General features: G+C 51.8%; 1 protein-coding gene and 1 long non-coding RNA gene across 3 annotated transcripts in view; both read right to left on the bottom strand.

Moving 5' to 3' along the window:
- Positions 1–23298, bottom strand: part of ZBTB16 (zinc finger and BTB domain containing 16) — a 203869-nt gene extending 180571 nt beyond the window's left edge. The window contains exons 1-2 of one of the 2 annotated variants that reach the window (XM_040258032.1): positions 23006–23298; positions 18355–19712 (exon numbers count right to left, since the gene is read on the bottom strand). In XM_040258032.1, coding sequence (XP_040113966.1) covers positions 18355–19622 — 1268 coding nt within the window. In that variant the 5' untranslated portion in view covers positions 19623–19712; positions 23006–23298. Of the gene's footprint in view, positions 1–18354; positions 19713–22745; positions 22899–23005 lie in introns of those variants that run through there. The other variant, XM_040258033.1, reaches the window with a different exon arrangement.
- Positions 5175–14551, bottom strand: LOC120876271. Its single transcript, XR_005724133.1, has 2 exons — positions 6385–14551; positions 5175–6340 (listed from the first exon to the last, which is right to left on the bottom strand). It is a non-coding gene; the product is annotated as an uncharacterized LOC120876271 (long non-coding RNA).
- Positions 23299–23514: the final 216 nt, after the last annotated feature.

Below are 23514 nucleotides of genomic sequence, written 5' to 3'. Positions count from 1 at the left end.
AGATCATCTCCCATCCAACCCCTCATTCCTGCTACCCCCAGTGACCTTCCCCACAAAAAGAAAAATCACTGCAGTCTCTGGGAGCAATCAGACAGCCAAGAACAAGGGAAATAACCTCAGGGCAGCCAGAGGAAAGAACAGAAGGCAGACACTCGGAAGACCCATTAATAGAAGTATAACATCTCAGACAACGGAGGTGAGTGTCTGGTTCTTCACCTGCTCATGTCAGTGCATACAATCCTTCTGATGTCTGCAGTGATATAAAATTGACAAATCTGGAAGCACCTAAAACAGTGTTATGAGAATGGTGAAGTGAACTAAAATCATAGTATATGGTAAACCACTGCCTAACTAAGGAAGACACGTAGCTATCTTACAAAGATCTTAAAGGCTGTGGCCCAGAGTCTCTGTGACTCCAAAGAGCAGAAGTGGTGGTGGGGCTGTAAGAACTCTCTGGAAGAAGCATTGGCTGCTCAGGGAACAGCAACATCCCTGTCCTGAGGGGTCCATGGAGAGACTCGGTGGCGTGGAACACACGAGAGCCTCACAACGGGGGCTGGCCACCAAAGTCCCTTCTAGCTTGTCACCCATCACAACAGGGCAATGCCAGAAGCCAGGACACTAGACCCCATCATCCTTTCAAGAGCGGGGGACACACACTATGGCTCGCTTATCCATCTTGAAAGTGGCTGGGGAAGATGGAAAGAAGAAAGCAAGCAAAGTACAGTGTATTTTCTACTGCAGCTCCCTGGACCCAGCCACTGGGACAGTAGAAAAGCTGGCCTGGGGTTGAGGTTCCAAGACGGGGGCTTCTAGTCAAGTGCCATTGTTGTTTAGTTGCCAAGTCATGTCCTATACTTCCACAAACCCATGGACTGTAGCCCACTGGGTTCCTCTATCCATGGGATTTCCCAGGCAAGAATACTGGAGTTGGTTGCCATTTCCTCCCCCAGGGGATCTTCCCAACCCAGGGACTGAACCTGTATCTCTGCACTGACAGCTGGATTCTTTACCGCTGAGCCACCAAGGAAGGCCCCCTCCGGTCAAGCCCCCAAACCGAATTCTCCAAGCTGGCCTCTGGGGACCTGGGGATATCAGGCCGGGAAGGAGGATGTTTTTCCTGCCTGGTTTAGGAACTGCTTGTTTTCTGTCGTTTCGGGCTATGGGAGGTAGGTGCCAAGCAAGACTGTCCCCCTTTCAGCTTCTCTTTTTTTAAGAAAGACAAAGGAGAAAAACAAAACAAGCAAACAGCCGTAGCCCAAGCCCAAGTGTGCACTGTGGGCGGCCTACATGAGCTTCCTTTATCCAACCACAAAAAGGCATCAGTGGAACCAGCGAGGGGCCCTGGAACGGCCTTTCCCAGCAAGGGCCCACTCCTCCGTTGAGGTTAGCAGTTAACCAGGGGCCGGGAGCCGCGGGGCCAACAGACCGAGCTCCTCTTACACAACGCAGGCCTTATCTCCCCCAGCCGCTGTCGCTCTGCAGACGCGGGCTTCGGCTGCAACCACAGCCCAGACTGGCCCACGGGAGATACCGGCCCTCCGCTTGCTATCAGGCAGGCAAGTGGGGTGACGGACGGTTAGGGTGAGCTCAGACCTTCAGGTTTCTATTAAAAGAGCATCAGACAGCCGGTAACAGTCCGGCTGGCCAGCTTTTCGTGGTGTCGTTTCCTCTGATCCCAGGGCTGCAGTCCCCTCTCCCCAGGGCCTCTCCCAGCCCCTCCACCCACCAAGAAGAGGTGGCAACAGTCCATTTCATGTCACGTCATTCCACCTTGGTAGATGCTGGGTGCAAGACGCAGGGAGAGGGTCTGATGATTAACCGTTAAACAAACTCCTTTGCAGACCTGAAGGCAGAAACAGAGCTGGGGTAGCTTGGGAGCCAGGACACCGGGGAACAAGATGACCAGCCTGGACAGCTCAGACCTTGTCACTTTCCTGCTCAAACACCTTCAGAGGCTCCCAACTGCCCCAGGATAAAGTCCCCAACCTAACAACAGTTATGTTTATTGAGCAACTACCTTGGTCCAGGTCCCGTGCAGAATGTGTTAACTGCATTATCTGAAATCCTCAGGCGAGCCCCCATGATATCCCGCATGATAACCCCACCGTAGGATGAGGAAGCCACAGCTGACAGTATTTCGGGCGTGTGGCCAAGATCGGAGTCTACACGCGGCAGCGTGACAACCTGTCCTCAGGCTGCTGGAGTTCTCCCCACCCTTCCACCCTACCTTGCCCCCTTCCTGGCCTGGCACTTTCTGGCACGCCCACCTAACCCCAACCTACCATTCCAGTATTAACCACCCTCATTCCACCCAAAGAGAGTTGTATTATCCACGATCCCAGCATTTACCACAATTGCAACCCCACAGTTTTTCAGAAGAACACTAGCTACATTTCTCCCCCATCCAGAAAACCCCACAAAGCCAGACTCTCTGTTGTCTTGTGCACCACTGAATTCCAGGGGCCTAATCTGGGGTCCCTCACACAGTTAAGTGTGCAACAAAAAAAAAATTTTTTTTTTTTAATTAAAAATGAATCCCTCCAGGTAGAAGGCATTTCATCTCTGAATTGCCTTGTGGTTTTTTCTTTTTTCTGTATATCTGCCATAATCTGTCCATTTTCTACTTTCTCTCATAGTTATCAACCTACTCGTACACATTTGCAGTATTTTAACTCAACTGCTCAAGTTATAAGCTCCTCAAGGGCAAGTCCCAGGTCTTACCAATACTCAAAACCCCAAAGCAGTGCACCGCCTGCAAATCTAAAGAATTCAGTGCACACTAGTCCACTCAGCCTGAGCAGGAGAGAGGTTAATAAGCACTCCACAAGGCCAGTCACCATGCAAAAAATCCACCCTACACAGCCAAAGATCTGAAACTGCCCTTAAGTCAGATTCTATTCTTATCCTCCTTTAACTCCTCCTTGGTGGTAGAAGCAGGGAGCAGACCCCGGCAGTCACAGGGAGGTTTGTGAAGAAGGAATTAAAGTAGGCAGGGATATGGATTCTAGTCCTTACTAATTTGCTACATGACCTTGAGTGAATCACAGAGCCTCTCTAACCTCCATATTTTACACCCTAAATGAGCATGCCGAAATAAACAATATATGGGTCCTTCCAGGTCTATCAGTCTATGATTACTGGTCAGCTTGAGAACCCACAGCTGGGAGGCAGGTGAGGGTTCTGAGAGCTTTCCTTCCACAGCAGGTGAGAAGAGGGGTGAAGACTGGGGGCACACAGAACCCCCCTTGCACCATTCCTCAACCTTCCAAAAATAAGCAAATCCTAGCGAGAGAATAAGCCAGTCTCTCTCATTAGGAAGGATGACAACCAGGATTTGAATATGGATTGGAAGTAAATAAAAGGGAGAAAGCAGATACCGAAATAGATTTTCAATAACTAACTTCCCTCTGGTTAAACCTGAATTTTTTCCCACATATGTATACTTTCACAGATTCAGTCAGGGAGCATTCAAATTAGCACCACCTGGCCTTAAATACTTCGCAAAACACATAGTAAGCATTTTGCTTTTATTTATGTCATCAATGGTTTCAATGGAATGACTCATCCTTCCTCTTTAACACTCGGTCCTAATATGTTTTACTATAAATAATGTAGAAAGCGAGGAGAGAGAAGGAGAGGGTCTGAGGGTTGCCCTCCTCTCTGACCCCCTGCACAGCCGTCACAAAAGATCCAGGTCTGACAGACAATCCCAAGGTGAATGGAACTGACTGACAGCCAGTGGTGGTTCCCACGGAGAGGCAAGTCAAATATTCCTCCCTCCAGCCTCGCGGTGATGAGGACAAGTAAGGATGTCAGAAAAGGGGACTAGCCACGCTGAGGAGGTGCTGGGCACCAGGATAGGATTTTAACACAGCAGCTCCTTTAACCTTCCCAAGAGATGGAAGTCAGGATTCACTGGGGCCCCTAAAGCCTCCTGTGCCCATCCCCTTGGAGAATATATGTGCAAACTCAATCCATTCTTCCTGACTTCCAGCAACACTGACTTGTGATGGGGTAGATTTTTTTTTTTTTAACACCAGAAATTCCTCTTGGGAGCCCAAACTCACAGGAGGCCAAACCACAAATGCAGAAACACTCCAGCAATGAGATGAGTCTGTCCCAGGCCTCGAGGGGGTGGGTGAGGGTAGGGGTGCAGTCAGTGGCAGCGACTCCTTCAGGGTCATCGGTTGGAACTCACAAGTCCCTTGGCCCTGTTCACCTCCCACACAAGAAGTAAGGCCCCATGCACCCTGGGCTGAGCTGACATGCCCTCTCTACACACCCTCTCCAAAAATCTGCCTTCAGAGTCAGCCACAGTCACCCATGTCATCACATACTATATTCACCAGATTTGTCACTGAATTATTTCAACCATTTCCAAAAGTCAAATCTACACCCCCAGAAGACGAGGCATAAGAATGTGGCACAGGCTTCAGAAAGGATTCCGAAAGATTTCCAAAATGCTTGGGGCCTGGGCCACATCAGAGGATTAAGTGATCACGTATTAGATACAGAAGCTTCTTCACAACAGCAAGTAGCACTTTCCAAATGGAGACCTTCATATTCACTATGCGCTCAAATTTGTTTGTTTGCTTAATTACTAAGTCGCGTTCAACTCTTTTGCGACCCCCTGGACTGCAGCCCACGAGGCTCCTCCACCCATGGGATTTCCCAGGGAATAATGCCGGAGTGGGTTACCATTTACTTCTCCCAGGGTTCTTCCCACTCAGGGATCAAACCTGCGTCTCCTGCGTTGGCAGGGGGTTTCTTTACCACTGAGCCACCTGGGAAGCACTCAAATTATTCATCTATTATTTCACCTGCTGACTGCTAGCATAAGATCAGTCAGTACTACCTTCCACTTAGCAGTGCCCAAAATAAATAATTTCACTGGTTTCTTTCATCGTCGCTCCCTTTGGCCAAAATAGAAGGCTTCTAAGGGCCTAGTTCTAAGGCTCAGAAGTGCCTATTTATGCAGTGCCTTCTCTCTGTTATACTTTTTTTTTTTTTGGCCATACTATGCAGCTTGTAAGATTTTAGTTCCCTGACCAGGGATGGAACCCAGGCCCACAGCAGTGAAAGCATCAAGTCTTATCCACTGACCCGGCAGGGAATTTCCTCTTTAAACATTATTTTATCCAAATAACCACCTAAAAGGTATACTGGCCACATTTTAAGAGAACAAGGAAATAAGCGCACAGAAAGGCCCTTATTTGTAACTTGTTCGAGGCATCCAGCTAGTAAATCTGGAGTCTGGGTTTTCATCCAGGATGTCTTCCTCTGAACTCTGCGTTCTTCCCATCACTGCATATCATTCCTAGAGAACACCATTTCCATCACCTCCCAGAGAGCCTCTTTCCTGCCACCCCCACCCCAATTCCTGGGCTGTATTTCACTATCTTCAGCATCTCCTGGACTTTGTGCTCACTGTTTCAACTTCCCAGTAAGTCTGTCCCCGTAGATACCCCTGCTCTAAATAGCCCCGTCTGTGATCTGCAAACATTACAAGGACATCAAAACAAAGCTATCAGTTGGGTTCCAAGCCTTAGCAGCCAGTCCAAACTCTTTTGTTTGATTCTCAGACAGCTTATTGACTAGGCAATGGGGTCAGAAGTTTTCACCTCGCTTCTTCCCCAACCAGGCACTCTGCTTAAACCAGCAAATTCAGGGCAGGTAGGAAAAGTCCATCCCTTGAAGATTTCAGATTTACGTATTTTTAGTCAGCACGCATTACTTATCAGCCTACAACTTGTGGGAGGGGGAGAGGATGGAGAAAAAGACAGAAACTGAAGAAGCAAAGATTACCTACACCCTCTCCCATCTTGTATGAACACGGGCCTCGACAGCCCACTCAGTGAAATGTTCTCAGAGGCTGCCTGTCCACACGGAGGGGGAGAAAGGCAGAGGAGGGCAGGAAGCTGATAAACTGTGATAAAGGCAGCGGCTGTGTTTTACAAAATACCTGTTTTCTGCTGTCAGCTCCCCTCACACGTTTCCACCCTATCTGAAAAGGGGTCCGAGCTCCCCACCTGGTCTCTCCTTCCTCATTCCACCCCTCACCCTGACCCGAACAGTTTATCTTTGCATATTGGAAAAACCGGCATTTATCAAGTAATCTACTCCTCACAGATTGTTAAACAGACCACAGGGGTTATCAGTGGAGTTGATATAGGAAGATAAACAGCAATCTCTTATGCAAATAGCACTAAGAATATAAGACTGGCCACAGGACAAAATCGGAATTTAGGAGAACATGAATCTTAACACTTTTCCCTCGATTCCAACCCTAGAAACCCACAGGAACGTGGAGAAGATTCCCTGGGTGGATTTGCCTCTCCTGTTTTTCAGGGAGGGGCAGGTGTGTGTGTATGTTGGTCCAACCTGCTTTGCAAGAGTGGTGGCTTCGTATCTAAGAGAACCTTCCATGGCTAGAATTCATGGCCCAAACTTTCTCCTCCTTGCAACAGCCATTTCATTTTTCTGGGATTCAGAACCATTGGAGTGTGCTTTGTTCAGAAAGGTTGAAAAAGGTATCCTCCAAGGTGAGAGTAGGGGTCAGCGGGCAGCAGGGGAAAAAAAATCCAAGGAAAACCAGTAGTTGTGGGTTCTGGACACCATCCATGGGACCAGCAGATACAGACTACCTGCCCCCGGGTTTGGCAGATCTGCCTTTGCCCAGAAAGAAACAGGCCCGGCTGGCATCTTTTCAAACCCTTCTCATTATTTTAAGGGCAAATTTGCATCAAGTACCAAGAGGTGAGTGGCTCCAAGTGACAAAAGAATTGCACTCAGACGGATGGACAGACAGAGCAAGCTGCTTCTCACACCAGGCTGTGGGCTGGGGAGGGGGAAACGGGAGGATGACAGAATCCAGGGCTGGCCAGAATGAAAGTCTGAATGGAATAGGCTAATTTACACAGGAAGTAAGCACTTACCAGACCCTTCATCTCAACACACAAAACCCTCCGCCATATCTGGAAGCAATTACATCCAGTTAACATGATCTGCTTGCCACTAAAATTAACTGCAAACAGAAATATTTTTCACTTTTTGCAACAGGAGATGCCAAGATTTGGCCTATCCCCTCCCTCGAGCCACTGAATCTGGCTTCTGGGGAATATTTAGCAGCTACTCAGCTCAAAACACAAAACCCACTCTGTAGCTGTCAGGACACAAAAAGTAAAATAGTGGATAATTATGAAGGGGGGAAGGAAGGGGGGGTGCTGGTGGCAATGAAAACCATTGTACTAGGAATTGAGGAAGGGGCCAGCCCCGGGCCCTAAATGGGTCTGCAGCGCTCCAGAGTCCAGCCCTGGTTTTCCACGCTCAACTTCAAGGAAAGAAAAATGTTTTTAGAGTCACTCGATTTAGCAGCGGCTTCACATTGTTTTTAGGTACCGGCTTTATCCCTTCTGCCAAGGGGACGGGGGTGGGGGTATATAAGGAGGTAGACTCAGAAATGTTAGCAGATCCTTAATTTAGCAGAGAATCGAGGGGACAACTGTCACGATTTCACTTTTGCATTGAACATTTCCAATCCCTACTCTGCGAACACCCTCAAAGCAGCTTTCACCTGCTCCAAGAGGGGCAGGAGCCGCTGTTTACGTAAAAGGATGGAGAGAGGGTTGAGGGGAGTAAGAACGTCCTCCCAGAGTGTGTGTGCCCCGCACCAACCCAGGGTCCCACTCCCCAAAACTCTGGGTAACAGAGAGTTACCAGAGAGTTACCGCGGTCATCAGTTGCCGGCACCGCTGACCACGCCTGTCCTTCACTCTGCACCCAACCACACAGTCGGTAAGAACTTATTTTTATTTTTCCTTGAACTACTGTCAACGATGCCATAAATGCCAGAGACGGAGGGACAGGTCTGTTTCGCAGTTCCGGAGGCGTCCCGTCCCAGCCCTCCCTCCCCTGCCAGGCCCACCCTTTCCTGGCGACCCTGGTGCAGTTCACCCCTTTGTCACCAGGGGCCTTTAGCAAGGCAGCGGCGGCAGCAAAAGTGACGGCCTATCCTTTTGCCAGACAACTCACAAATGCCTCTTCTCAAAGAGTCAGGCCAGAGCTCACCTCGAGAATGAGGTCAAATGCTGCTGTTCTCCACAAATGTCACATTTACAAACGTTACTCACAGGTTGAAAAAGACAGAAGGAGAAGCCACCTAAGCAGTCTTTCCGTAAAGAGTTTAGCCTGTGATGAGGGAGAGAAACGGTCTTGATATTCGAAAAAAGTGCTCTGCCATTCTCTTCCGTTTTTCAAACCATGTTATGATGAGCAAAAAGGAAACACGCACATCCCTCCCGACACTGTGCCCTGAGACCAGGCCACATGCCTGGCCCGGGGGTCCCGTGTGCACCCTCCTAGGAACATCATCATGGCAGCACATAGGAAAGTGACGTTATTAACTTCCTGGCGCAGATGAGGAAGCGGGTGGCTGGGTATCTATCACGGAGCTCCGAACAGGCAGAGAATGGATTCAAACCCAGGTACACACTTCCGCAGGCAACAAGCACCCCTGAAGGTGCTTTTCCGGGAAGGAAAAGCAAGCAAAGTGTCCTCCTGACGTTCCATCGGCCACTCTGCCGGCCAGCACGAGGGCTCCGTCCTCCGCCCCCCAACACCTAGGCGCACACCCTGAGCTCTGTCACCACACGGCCGCCCAGGCATGGAAACGGTTAAGTCGCCCTCGCTGCATAAATCAAAAGTTCAAGGCTGCAACATACCACAATGATTCCCTCTTTACATATGACAAGAACCAGAGAGGGGCTGAAATCCCAAGCATCCTGAGCGGGGTCTCCCCAGCCCGCACAGGTTACGCCGCCAGGGTCAGGGCCGAGGACCTTTAGCGGCAACATTCATTTCCTGAACAGGACAAGTTCTCCTGACCATAAAGCTAATAGGAACTTCCTCGCACGGCGAGCTCCGGCTGACAGGGCTACTTGTCACTGGCCACGCAGGAGGAGAGCGCTGGTTCCCATTAGCGGGTTATGATGCCAGGTGCTACTAATAAGGTACATCAGCAAGAAACAAGAGCCTGCTAAGCTGTCTCTCCAACTCTGGAAGCAATCAGGCCTGGGCTGCAGGGCTGGGGAGGGGCCTTCTTTAAAGGAGGGGTTGGGGGCGGTGGGTGGAGGGAGGTGGGAGCTTCAGCCACTGTAGACCCCCGGCAGCATCTAACCTGCTGAACGGCTTAAATAAATACATTTCCAACAATCCCTCCACATTTCCCCCAGCTACCATAAAAAGACTCCCCCAAATTAACACTCATAATGTTTCCCCCAGCTCCAGGCCTGATGGATCACCGAGGGCCATTACACTCGGCCACATCTGCTTCTCACTATGGCAAGGAGAGTTGTGCCAACAGACCTAATGGCATTAAGATCACAACGCTCGGCTAATCCACTTAGAGACCAACGGCAGGAGAGGGTGGCTGGGGGCTTGGAGTGAGAGGCTCCCTTGTCAGGCTGGGGTCACAGGAGAAGCGGGAAGCGTGGGGGGGGGTTGGGGGCAGCCTCACATGTGAGTCCCTGCTGGGTGCTTCATGTTACATGGCACCCCATTTAACATGTTTGCACCACATTGAGAGGTAAGGGGGCTACAACCTCATTTTACAGAAGGGGCGCCTGACCGTTCAGCCAGGTGAAGCCATCTACCCAAATCTGCCCAGATCCACCACGAGGCGTGGGCATTCAAACCCAAGTTTGAGATCCGTCTTTATACCCCTGCTCTACACACCTTGTCTGCGTGCAGTCAGGGGTGGTGGGGTGTCTGTCTCATTCTTAGCATGCCTGGTGTATACACCCTTACTTATCACCTCGGAGGATCTAAATGACCCTAAAGAGGGAAGACCTCGAAATACTCCTTCCAATGGCCCACGACTCCTCCTCCTCCCATCAAAACTTCTGTGACTGCATACTCTAATAAAATCTCCAGTAATGCCCCCACTGTTTCAGGGAGTTCTTTCTCTCATCTAACCTGGATTCTTCCCACTACAAAGCTGGGCACATTCTGTCCCTGCCGAAGAAGGTCATGTCTTGAGGACAAGAGTTGAAAGAGGGCAAGAAATTTAGAACCAAGCAGGTTTCTGTAAGTTGTTAGCCGAAGTTTCCATGCTGACGATCAAGTACTGGATTCCCTCTTGGCAGCTGCAGAGATAAGCCTCACATAGGCAAAACCCAACCAGAGTTTTTCCAGACTGAGCCAGCATAATAAGGACACGGGGGTTTTTAAGGGGAAACAGTAGAAAGGGGTATTTCTGATTATGCTGGCATGAAATTAACGGCACGGGATGTTTATTTTTGTAAGTGGGTTTCTTTTTCTCTCTCTTTTTTTCTGTTTTTGAAGTCAGCATAAACCCCCTTTATCGCTAGAAGCTGGCCTCTCCCTGTGTCTGCAAGAGATGATGGACTCCTGTGACCCCGGCCCCCTAAGACACAAACCCTTCCAGGTAATCAGTACTCTCCCTCCGTCTTCTCAAGCCACCGGACAAAGCCAGGAGGCCAGAACTGGCCAAGCGGTGAGCCTTCTGGTTAGCAACTTCAAGGAACACGGAGCTGGTCCTTCCTGTATCCCCCCTTCCCTTCTGATTCCATCAGGGGCTGAAGATCCAAGCAGGACATTGTAGAAACAAGTATGAACATGAAGCCAAGACCTGGGCACAAACCCTGGTGCCACCCTTCACCGTCTCACCAGGGAACAGTCCGTTAACCTCTCAGGCTTCCCTCTGCCCATCAGGGAATGGGAAACAAATATCTAACCCCCGTGGGTGGCTAGAGGTTCTGAGCAGATACTGACTACGAATGCACTTAGCGCGTGTATCAAGCACTCAAGGCGATATTTGCTGAATCTGCCCTTAGAAGCATCCTGCACTGCAGGGTGGGGACGGGAAGGGGCTCTGCAGCATGCCGCCCCCAAAGCCCAGACTCCTCTAGGTGAGGAGGCATCCGTGCTCCCATCACAGTGATTTGCTGGCCTGGCCATGTGCACACGCGATAGGACCCGGCACTGGTGAGTGGCCTCAGCATTCGTAACTGATGACAGTGGAGTGCTGCCCAGCTAAATTTAAAAGAAGGCTGCAATGACTCATCAGGCTTCAGGTCAATGGGACAAAGAGTACCCTGGCCACAGTGCCTCAAGAGATCAACTTTTTTGGGGGAAATGCGGGTGCTCACGGTGAACCAGCTGCAAAAACACCAGCAGTTCTCAGGTGCTGGATAAATGGACACCTCTGAGGGCAAGCAGGACCTCAACCAACAGGAACGCAAATTTTACCCGGCACTGCCAGCTTCACACCAATAAGGGCCGCAAAAATACAACAGCAAACACTTGCTCTCTGCTATTCTTCCATGCTCATGACAAATATTTAGTGTTTAATTCCTGCAACAACCCAGTGAGTAGGTACTGGGTTACTATACAAGCAAAGAAAGGTTAAGTAACGTAACCATAGTCACACAGCGGGTAAGTGGTGAAATTGAGATTCTGACCCAGATAGTATAAGTTGCTCAAAATGCCCATCACTAAGTGTAAAATGTGGTGCTGGAAGGTGGGGAGCGGGGATGCGGAGGTAGATTTTCCTTACTAACAAAATAGATGCCACTGAGTCAGAGTTTTCACTTAAAACCGCCAAAACAGAATTTGACTACAAAAACCTTTACTTATCGTGGAAAATTCCAGAACCTTCCAATGGGCAAATTGAGGCACGCCTGTATTCATTTAGCAAGACTTTTTATGTCTCACACGTGGGCTTTCGGTTGGACTTGTTTTAAAGTCATTAATTTTTTTGAATTAAAATAACTAGAAATGTTTTTCCCCTGAATTAGCAAGAAATCCGAGCTGTGAATGGAGGTTTGATTTTAACAGTTTAGGATAATCACTATTTTAAAGAGTCATAAATAGCTTTCCTAGAACAAGCAGGAGGGAAAAGTACTGCTGAACTAAAGCTTTCTTCCCCTCTCCTTCTAGCAATTAGCAGCTCCAACCAATAGTGACAGCGAGTTAAAATGGGACTTTTCACTGAGATGAAAGAGTAGGCAACTTTCTTCCATTAGAAAGAAAATAAAAGAACTCATCTTCAAACTTCCCAAGAGTTCAGTCTATATTGCAGATGACTCAGTAACCCTAAGCAGGTTGAAGCATTAAAAAACAAAGTCAGAGCAGACGGAATCAAATCAAACTGACCCTCTATTTCAGCTGGCTGACTGCCAAACCAGATTCCAAAACAGAGCAAAATTCAAATAACCAAAATGACTTCATGAAGATATAAGTGAGTGCCAAAGGAGCAAAGGAGAAGTTTTTCTCTTTTTTTAAGAGTTAAACAAACCAGAAATAGCTCATCCGAGGGCCTGGTTTTACAAATTAAGACGTTAAACTCCAGATTAAAAATAGAGACAATAGTGACAGAACTGAAAAACAAAAAATACAGAACCCCTCCCAAACAGCAGGACACAACACCACAAAGCCATCTTCCCATCTTCCCAGCCAGTGACCTCCTGAACAGACTAGATTTCCAGGAGCCCAGGAGCTTATAAACTTAAGTTGTGCATCATCCCCCAAAGGATACTTCCTGGAAACAGAAATGGTTTCAGCAAGGATTTGGGCAAATCTGTGAATGACAGAGCAGCCGTAAATAGCTATTAAAGAGACGCCAGGCTCCACCTGACCTTTAGGATTGACGTCAAGGAAGAAGAGTGGCAGCCTCCAACGGTGGTATCTTAGGGATGGTATTGGCGCCCAAAGACTAGGTCAGATGGATCTGACCTAGAATGGCAATGCCCATGTGCTTATAAGGCCTGGCATGGAGCACCCGGGACTGCGAATTAGAAGGAGAGCCGAGCTCCTGTCTCTAGCCATTTATAGATAGCTATGTGACCTTGGGCATGTCACTTACTCACTCAAAGCCCATTTTCCTCATCTGTAAGTTGGAGCTAATGATGGTGACAATCCCTTACCCAAATCCTTGGTGCTTTGGAAATCCGAACTGTTCAGATTTTAAAAAGGTACTATGAGGCCTTGAGTGTACACCAGGCCCAGAGTAGTCTAGGGAACCACTCTGTAATCAAACACATTAATATTTTTGCGGCAAAACATATGAATATTCAAAATAGGCGAGATAAATATAGCCTCACATCAGTTCAGTTCAGATCAGGTTTCGCCACTAAATGAGTTCGCTGCAAACTTACACAAAGCGTTTTTAGCTTTCAGAGGTTCTCAGACTTAACCATCACCGGTATGGAATGAAAGACCTGCACCCCCTGAAGGGAGGCTGGGAGGTTAAGAGAGATAAAGTCATTAAAGGCGGTTTGCAGGGGCTTCCCTGGTGGCTCAGGAGTTAAGAATCCGCCTGTCGATGCAGGAGACACAGGTTCGAGCCCTGGTACAGGAAGATCCCACATGCCACAGAGAAACTAAGCCCAGGCGCCACAACTACTGAGCCTGCGTTCTGGAGCCCGGGAACCGCAATTACCAAGCCCACGTGCTGCAAGTACTGAGGCCCATGAGCCCTACAGACCATGCTCACCACCGTGAGAAGCCTGTGCACTACAACGAAGAGCGCTCCTGGTCACCGTAACTAGAGAAAGGTCCACACAGCATCAAAGACCCAGCACAGACAAAAATAAACAAATACTCCTAAAACAGGTGCTTTGCAAAGGAAACAGTGGGGCAACTGATAAAAGGCATTAATATTACTGCTGGGTCTTCCCGGGTGGTCCAGTGGTTAAGAATCTGCACTTCCATTGCAGAGGGCATGAGTTCAGTCCCTGGTTGGGGAACTAAAATCCTGCACACCGCATGCTGCAACTGCTGCTGCTAAGTCGCTTCAGTCGTGTCCGACCCTGTGCGACCCCGTGGACGGCAGCCCACCAGGCTCCCCCGTCCCTGGGATTCTCCAGGCAAGAACACTGGAGTGGGTTGCCATTTCCTTCTCCAATACATGACAGTGAAAAGTCAAAGTGAAGTCGCTCTGTCGTGTCCGACTCTTAGCTACCCCATGGACTGCAGCCCACCAGGCTCCTCCGTCCATGGGATTTTCCAGGCAAGAGTACTGGAGTGGACTGCCATGGTGTGGTCAAAAAATAAATAAATAAAAATAAATTTAAGTACATTAAAAAAAATATTACTACTATGGCTATCATTATCCCACTGGATGCTCTTTTCCAAATAGAATCTGGTATGACCTCAGCGGTGCCTAAAGCTGGCAGAATGATGAGAAAGGACCAAGAATTCAGGGCAACAGCTAAATTCTCCAAGTGGCCTAACCAACAGTTACTGGCCCTCTACATGGTCAGCCACCAAAAACCGTGCAGCTGGCCACCTGAAAGAGGCCAAGGCAAGGGCCAGGCAGGACCTGATGGCTCAGCGACATGGTCATGCACTCTGGACCTGGCCTGAGGAGCCTCTGAACAGGGCTGCAGTCCTGAGTGCAGAGACAGGGCTGAGACCACCTCTGGGGTTTCCGAGGATGCCTGCAAGAGCCAGACCAGAGCTCCTCCTGTGTGTGTGCAGGACACACAGTGCTGATCCGAGGGCTTGTCTGCAGGAGATCCAGAGGTTCCAGGGAGAGAGGAGACAGAACAGAGACCAAGCTTAAACAAAGTGCTATTCACTCCGTCGTGTCCAACTCTTGAGACCCCATGGACTGGGGCCTGCCAGGCTACTCTGTCCACAGAATCCTCCAGGCAAGAATACTGGAGTGGGTTGCCATCCCCTTCTCCAGGGGATCTTTCTAGCCCCGGGATTGAACCCAGGTCTCCCACATTGCAGGCACATTCTTTATCATCTAAGCCACCAGGGAAATTTAGAGAAGGAGAGTCCAACGCTAAAGAGACCCTCCCTCCCTCAGACATTACTATCTTCTGCGATGTGAGCCTGCTGGGGAGGTTTTAGAATCCAGCACTTGCTCCTGCATCTGCCTGGAGACAGATCTCCTTATCCAGCAGGCCCTCTGACTGTTCTGACTTCCTTCCGGATCCTTTAGGCAGGTAAGCCCCATTTGATTTACCCAGGTAGCATCTCTGTGTGGGCTTTCCATCAATCCATCAGGCTACATCTGACACTGTTGTTACATCTCAGCAGGCACTGCAGGGACCATAACTTTACAAAGTTTCACTCCAACTGTCTGTCACCCCAACAGGCTCCCCTCTCCCCAGCTTGGAACCAAGTCACAAGGAAAGCACACTGATGTGATTCTATCACACACCTTCCTGCCTGCCTCCCTTCCCTGCACTCTCCCCCTCCTTCCTCTCCGTGCCCTTCTGCCCATCACCTGCCACCCCCACCCCGCAAGAAGAAAAGCGACTACCACAAGCAGGTACCTAACCTTTACCAACACTCTAGCCTGCTGGCTTACCAACAGAATAAAATAAATCCTGTAGCCTGTTATTTCATCATGTTCTTCACTATCACATTCACAGCCTCCTGACATCAAAATCTCCCACTCTGATTGTTTTGTCTTGACTTTTCTGTTTGTGTTATGCTGGCAGCTTTACACAAGAGAACAGTAGGAAATTGGGAGGCAGCACCTTAATCCTGGAGGTCTGAGAGAGAGGGAGAGAGGTGAAGCCTCCTGAAAGCGTGTCAGATCGGGAGCCAGGGGCTGCCAGTGAGAGCGAGGGAGGAAAGCATGCGGGAACATTCTCTCCGTCCCTGATCTCCTCGGACCCCACAGTTTTCCACCCAGGGCACAGCCCCAGGCTCCAGCCTATGGGGCGGCGGCAGCCCACTTTCCACCCTCAGTTAATAGCACATTCTCCTGTGTCAGCAGCCCAGGGCACAACGCCAAGGATGCCAGGACCGGCGGCTCACCATCACAAGCTCAGAAGGACGGCGACATCCTTTGCACCACCTCCCAGCCCACTCAACCCCTCGATGGCAGGGCCATGGACACCACACTGTAGAACTCAGAGCCGCGGGGCCAAAGCAGAGATGAGACTCAAGCAAGGCGGGGGACTGAGGGTCCAGCCCTCACCTTCTTGGTTACTAAGTGCCAGTCACGGCTCCAGGGATTTCTGGATGTTACTTCGTTAATCCAGCACCCCACCCTGCAGAACACCTCCATTTGAAAGAAAGTAAAGCAAGACCCAGAAAGGTTACATAACGTTGCCAAGCTCTCAGTGCTACACACGGCTAGTTCTGTTACCCATGCTCTAGTGGGGAGCAAGGTGTAGAACACAGCCAAGCCTCCAGCTCTCCCCAGAGGAACAAGGGTCCCACAGAAAACTCCTGGGAGAGTAACATCTTTTGCAGCCCTCTCAGGTAAAGAGAAGCAAAAAGGACCCAGGAAGCCAGGAAAAAAAAAAAAACCTACTTTCCAGAGTACAGGGGTTGGGGAAAATGGGAAAAGGTAGTCAAAGGTATTCAAAAAATAAATGAGTCCTGGGGTTATAACATACAACATGATGACCATAGTTAACAACACTGCATTACATAATGAAAGTTGCTAAAAGAGTAGATCTTAGAAGTGCTCAAGAAAAAAAATTCTCTGACTATCTAGAGTGATGGATTTTAAGTCAACTTATCATAGTGATCGACTTTAAGTCAACTTATCATAGTGATCATTTCATAAAATATTCAAATACTGAATCATTATACACCTGAAACCATTATTCGTCAACGACATCTCCATTTTAAAATTACTTTCCACTATACCCCATTTCTCATAGCACATAACTGAAATAATTCACATCCGGAGAAGGCGATCAATGTATCTGGTCAAGTCTGGGGAGAGGGTTTCCTCTTTAGGAAAGTGTGAGCAAAAACAAACACAACCTCGGTCCGTTTCTGAGCAGTACAAGCATCACGAAGACACACCTTAGTGGCGGTTATTTTTCGCACCCGACCGGAAGAGAATCGGCTATGTGGAGTTCAGCGGCACTTTCCAACAGGCAAGTCTCAGAAGACCCGATTAAGCGGTGTTGGAGGAGGTTCTGACTCAGCTTGGTGGAATCGGATGACCTCCAGGTGCCTCCAACTCCATGCCCCCACCTCCTCTCCCCCACACCCCCGCCTGAATGGTCAACAGAAGAATGGGGGGCGGCAGTGAGGAGAGCAGTGCAAGCTGAAGAATCCACCCAAGATCTGCAGCACAACAGGCACGAGAGTGTGCAGGGAAATGTTATCACAGGTGACAAAGAGAAACTGGATTTCCTGACACCCCTCGCCTGACCCAGGAACTGGAGGGTAATGTGATGGGCACATCAAACTCACTACAGATTCCCTCTGTGTTTACTCCACTTCTGATGAGCAATTTCAAGACCCTTCGTTGTGCAGACAAGACACTCTTTCGGACTGAATAACTCTGAGAGGCAGCAAAGTGCAAGAAGGTTAAGACCTGAATTTGAATCCAGCTCTGCCTCTCAGTATCTACATGACCCTGGGAAAAGGTCTTATTATCTCCCTGTGAACAAGAACATCATCTGCCTGGGAAAACTGCTGTTAACAAAAATATGACTCCACGAAAAGCACTTGAAGCAGGCATGTCATAAAAGCTATTTCACAGAGAAGGAAACAGAAGCCAGAGGGAAGCCGATGCTGGCCCAAAGTGGTATTTAATTCAATGTGAGTAGGGATGGGTTAAGAATAAGACTGCAAGCTGCAAAACTAATGTTTCTCATACCCATCCCTCTCCCTTGAATTTAAATCAGCTCCCCTGAAACGTGTTTACAGGGTCAGAGAATGACAAGGGAGAGGAGGCAACATTCCTGGTGATGAAGGTTCACCAGGAACAACGTTCGGAACCTGCAGCTGCTCTTGGGTCTAAGCAGACTCCAACCCCTCCCCTCCTCCTGAGCTGCAGACACGCTGGCCTTGGCAGGAACCACCACAGGGGAACTCAGGTATCTGAAACCCGGCAGAGGGGCCAGACCCCGGCCGTGGGCCCTTCCTCCTCACCCCACCTTTCCCTCCCTCCACTTTAGAAGTCTCTCCAGGCAGTGGAGAAAAGACTCAGCAGCAGGAAAAGCAAATCAGGAGCCCAGATGCAAAAAGAACGCAAAGAGCTTAGTAAAGACTGGGCGAAAGGAATTCCCTGGCAGTCCTACTACTGAAGGCGGAAGTTCAATCCTCGGTCAGGGAACTAAAGATTCTGTAAGCCACTTGACATGATCTAAAAATTAATAAATAAAAATCAAATTTTTTTTTTTAAAAAAGGAACTGGGTGCCTAAGTTCCCCCGTGTTCAGGAAAGACCCAAAGGTCTCTCAACAGACCTGGAAAGTGATCTCTCCAGGGTTTTTTTTTTTTTTCACAAATAGCAAAGAGAACAAGGGAGCCAGGCCCTAGGACTAGGGGACAGCTGGGAACAAAGGCGGGGCGGAGGCCAGAAATTCTGGGAGGGGGTGACGGGCGCAGAGGGGCCTACCTGTGCTGCTCCACGGCCTCGTTGTCAGGAAGCTCCACGCCGCACACACTGCACTGCTCCCCGACAGTGCGGCTCTCAGCCTTCATGCCCACAGCCAGCTCCCCCAGCTTGCTGAACAGCTCCCGCTGGATGAAGCCCTGGGGCAGCAGACCCCCATAGGTGCTGAAGTCCATGGAGACAGCCAGGGCGGGCTGCACGTGGAGGCCCGAGGTCACCGAGGATGGCATGCTGAGCACGGCATCGGCCTTGTGGTTGGGCAACACGGAGTAGAGTCCCAGGTGCTTCTCAGCTGGGGGCGCAGGGGGCTCCAGTCGGCCAGGGGGCCCCTGGCCGGCCTCGACCGGAGGCGGCAGCTGCTCAGCGCTCTCCTCACGTCCGTAGTGCAGCTCCCTGGCGCTGGTGATGACGCTGCTCCGAGTAGGGGTCCCGGGCCCTTCCTTGCCCCTTTCTTCCACCTTGTCCCCCATCCCAGCTGAGATGCTAGACTCCGCGGTCCCAGGGCTTTCCTGGCCGGGCACCTCATCCACCTGCATCATCTCTGGCTTCACCTCGGCCACCGCAGGGTGCCGCCCACCCCCAGCCAGGGTCGGCTCCTCAGGCCCGGCGGGCGGCTGAAGAGCCCCCTGCAGGAGAGACTGTCCTATGGTCATCAGACTGTCCACTGCCGCCTTGGTGGGACTCATGGCTGAAAGGCCAAATGAAGTGGAGACGGAAGGGCTCTGGTCCACCATGGGCCCAGGGAGGCTCTGGGCCGCCACACTGGCATAGCCACTCTCCTCGCTGGAATGCTTCGAGATGAAGATGTTCTTCAGGTAGCGCGCCTTGCGGTCCTCTTCCTCCTCGGCCCCGCCCTCCGCCATGGTGGCCTCCGTGTCATTGTCATCTGAGGCCTGGATGGTCTCCAGGATCTTCAGGCACTGCTCCTCCAGGTACTCGATCTCCAAGATCTCGGCGGCATACAGCAGGTCATCCAGATCCTCCGCCTTGGCTTGCAGCGTGGCCGTGTATGCATACTCCAGAATCTGCTGGAAGGTCTTGGGAGACAGGAAGTCCAGAGTATAGTGCTGGCTGTTGCGGTGGAAGAGGATCTCAAACATCTTGCTGGTGCAGGCCAGCACAGTCCGGTGGGCGTGGAACTCCTGGCTGTCCACCATGATGACCACATCGCACAGCGTCCCGGCCAGCCGCATCTGGTTGGCCTTGCACAGGAGCCCCGTGGGGTGGCTAGGGTTCTGCAGCTGGATCATGCCCATCTTTGTCAGATCCATGGTGCTCCCCGAGGCTTAGGCATGAGGCTCTCTTTCCTTCCTGGCTCTGCGTGGCGGGGCAGGGTGCGTTTCCTGGGCCAATGGCAAGGGCTAGAGGGGAGAAATGAGGAAAGAGGCAAAAGAGATGCAACAACAAAAGAGAGATTAGTTACTGTCCCTAAAAGTAAGAATTCAATCAACAGCCCCTGCCCCAAACCTGCAGCAAGACAGTCCTGGAGATTTTAATAGAGGGGAAGGGCTTCCTAGAAATCTACATGACTGCCTTTACAGGCCCAAGAATGATGGGAGTAAAGAGAAGGTTCTGCTGTATAGCACATGCCTAATTCACTGGTCTATGACATCTGTTAGAAGAAGTAAAATGAAAATTACAGTGGAGTCTTGTGAGTCCTGAGCTTTAAGTATGAGTGTGGGGAGCTCCTGTGCAAAGTCAACATTTGATTGTGAGAAGATGCCCAGTGCTTAATTTAAATGAGTAAGAATTTAACCCCCTCTTCTAGTCAGTGTAAGCACTCAACTTCACTTTCAACCCCCTGTGCAGCAAATCTCATCTTCAAAACAAAGTTTCTCTAAATCCTGCCTCATTGTGGTAGCCCCAGGAACAACACCCAGCCTAGCTGGGGCTAGCAGCCTAGAGTAGGAGCTCAAAGAAATCTACAGGCAAGGTTCTCCTCCCCAGCCCACCATTTCACTCTCAGTTAATGCCTTCCTGGGTTTCTACCCTTCCACTCTTCTCAGGGTTGCAAAGGGCTGATGAACCCACGCCCTGATCCTCTCCTTAAGCCCTAAGAGAAATACACACACATAGTCTATGTACTAGCTTGGCTCACTCCCAATCATGGGTACCTCAAAGTGACTGTATAAGTAATCCAAAACCTCAACTGTGTAGTGTCCATGTATGTGTGTGTGCACCAGCCAGAGAAACAGAAACAGTTAACACACGTGCGCGCATGCATGCTCAGTCGTGTCCAACTCTTTGTGACCCCATGACTGTAGCCTGCCGGGCTCCTGACCAAGGAGTTTTCCAGACAAGACTACTGGAGTGTGTTGCCATTTCCTCCTCCCTCGGATCTTCCTCACCCAGCGGTTGAACCCACGCCTCCGGCATCTCCTGCATCAGCAGGCGATTCTTTACCACTGCACTACCTGGGAAGTCCCAAGCACACGTGTCCACACTTATATAATGTGCTGCACTTATCTCCTGCCCACAAGTGCCCAGTAGTGAGGAGGACCTGTAATATGCAGGCTAGGTATTGAAGGGCCTACAGAGAGATCCTAGAAAACATGTACCCCTGAAGCCAGGAGTGCATGTGCTGGGAACACAAACTCCCAGCATCTCCCACAGGCTCCCGGGAGTGGGCAAGTCCCATGACCCAAAGAGGAACTGATGCTGGACTGCTAGACCTGGCTCCGAGGGGTGAGAGGTGATATTGGCACCAGCATCTATGGTGTGAATTACCGGCATGAAGGGAAGACTGAGCTGGAGACAAAGGCCTCTCTCCAAGTGCTGTTTGGAATCAGTAACAGGGCTCCGGGTCTCCCAAACCTGTCTAAAGCGTGTCTGAAAGATCTCACAGGCCCAGGTCCCTCCCAGCCTCGGCCTTGCTGTGGCCAATATTGCTGTGAAATCAAGTCGGAGCAACGCAGAGCAAGGGCTCTTCCTCTTGGAACACTGCTGGCCTCCGCCCCCAAAGGGAACCCTATTGACTCCTGGCCACAAATCTTGCTTAGAAAGGGTTAACAGGGCAGTCAATCAAGAAGACACTTTTGCTCCCCACCCTGGGATGAGAGCGGAGGCCACGGTGGGGGGCGGTGACCATTCACAAGCGCCTTGCCACCATGCGCTTTCCCCGCAGACTTTGGGTTTCAGAGAACTAGGAGGTAGAAATCGAAAGAATGGAAGCTAGTCCACCCGACTTCCTTCCCCAAAGCAAGCACCGTGGGTCCTGAAGGAAATCAGGGTGCCCTGATCAGCCGTCCCCGAAACCCGCGGCTCGGCGCCCGGGAGCCGGCTGGTGCTGGCTGCAGCGCCGTGCCCCTCGTCACGGCGGAAAGCCAGCGCTAACCAGCTCGAGCTCCGGGGATCGATCGCGCGCTCACACCTTCCCGCCCCTCACCCCCCACCCCGTTTCCAGCCACCCCCTCCGGAGACTTGGAGACGACTTCAGCAAACTTGGGGAAGCAACTTTTCCGGGGAAACCAGATGGCAACGAGAAAGGGAGCTGGGTTAGGAAAGAAGAAAAGCGAAAGAGACCCGGGCGAAAGGCAAGAGTTCAGGCGGGCCGAATGCCGGGGCGCGAGAGGCGAGAAGGCGGACTCGCCTTGAGGCGAAGGGGAAGCACAAAAGCCCGACGAGTTGTGGGAGGAAAGACGAGAAGGGATCTGAGGGCCCTCTCTCTCCGACCCAGGGCGGGGATCCCCGCGAGCGGCGGACAAGGTCCCCGGCCTCGGGCGGGTGGCGCCAGCAGCAGGCGCGCCCGGCCCAGGCACGTTGCGAGCGTTCCGGGGAGCGGCCAGCGAGTCGGTGCTGAGCGCGTCTGTGCGTTCCAGCGGGTCCGCGGGCCGGCGATATCCTGCGCATTTCGAGCGCGTGCGGGAGTGTTCGAGGGGCTGTGAGAGCGAGCTGCCGGAGCGCAGGGGTGGGAAAGGCATCCCGAACGTATCAGGTGCAGAACGGAGCACCCACCGAGCGCGGCCGGGAGCGCACAGCGAGCTCCGGCGCCACAGCCGGTCCCGCCGAGAGCCGAGGAGGGCCCGGAGCGCTGGAGACACTCCAGCGCTCCACCACGGAGCCCCTCCCCCCCAAAAAAACCGGGGGGATCAAGTCCAATCAAGAAAAAGGAGCCCACCACGTTTTCCAAAGAGAAACAAAACCCAAGTGAGTCCCAGTCCGGCTCCCCTCCGCCCCCAAAACCACTCCTCCGATCCTAGCTTCCCAGCTGGCGGGCGAATAAACACACAAATAAACCACAGCCCTATCTCGCGCCCGCGCACCGGTCGGCATACATATGAGCACCCAGAGGCTCCCGGCTCCTCCGCCGGCCCCTGGTGGTACAAAGCCTCCTATTCCCAGCCCTGCGCTTGTGCCCCCCGGCCCCGCAGACCGCTCTGGCCCCCACTTCTCACCCCGACTGTACCCTGGAGTGGAAAGGTTGGGGAGGCAACTGCGCCCAAGCTGACAGCCAGGGCTCCCCCTTCCAGCCGACCCCCAACCGCCGGCGGCGACGGCTGCAGCAGCAGGAAGGGAACAAGCCGAATAAAATAAGGCAGAAGCCCAGCGGTCGAGTGGCCGAAGCGAGCGCGCCCCCCCAGACCTCTCCAGCCCTGGGGTGCCCGGGCGCACAGCTATCTCTGGGCGGTGCGCCTCTCCCTGGCCCCCAACTCACCGCTGCCGAGCCGGGTGCCGTGGGGTGGGTATGCGTGCCTCTTGGGGGTGTGTGCCTCTGTCTGGGAGGGGTGTTGCTGGGGAACTGTTGCTCTCGGTATCACGGCGGTAGCGGCGGCATCGCCCGGCAGTTCGCAGTACCCGCTCTCATCGCCCTCAACTCCTCTGTGCTGCGAGGTTAGCAAATCACCACCGGCTGCGGCGCCTCCGCCGCGTCCCACGTCAACGCCGAGCCCCCTCCCCTGCGAGGCCCCGGCGCCTCTCCATCTTTAGTGCTGGCGGCCGAGCCCGGCTCCCTGCCCACAGCTGCCCCCCTTCCCTCCCCCCCCCCCCGCCGGTCCCCCGGTCCAGCCCGCCCCCCCCCCCGCACTGGCCGAGCCCGCGCGCGCTCTCCGCCCCACCCCTCCCCTCCCCTGCAGTCCCCCTCCCTTCCCCGCGCGCCGCGCGCCGGGCTTCGCCTGACATCTAGCTGCTGCTGGGGCGCTGGCGGCCGCCGCTCACCGGCCAGGC

The sequence above is a fragment of the Oryx dammah genome, unplaced genomic scaffold (genome assembly GCF_014754425.2).
Source record: "Oryx dammah isolate SB20612 unplaced genomic scaffold, SCBI_Odam_1.1 HiC_scaffold_17, whole genome shotgun sequence".
Taxonomy (NCBI): domain Eukaryota; kingdom Metazoa; phylum Chordata; class Mammalia; order Artiodactyla; family Bovidae; genus Oryx; species Oryx dammah.
This window is presented reverse-complemented; position numbering and strand designations above follow the sequence as displayed.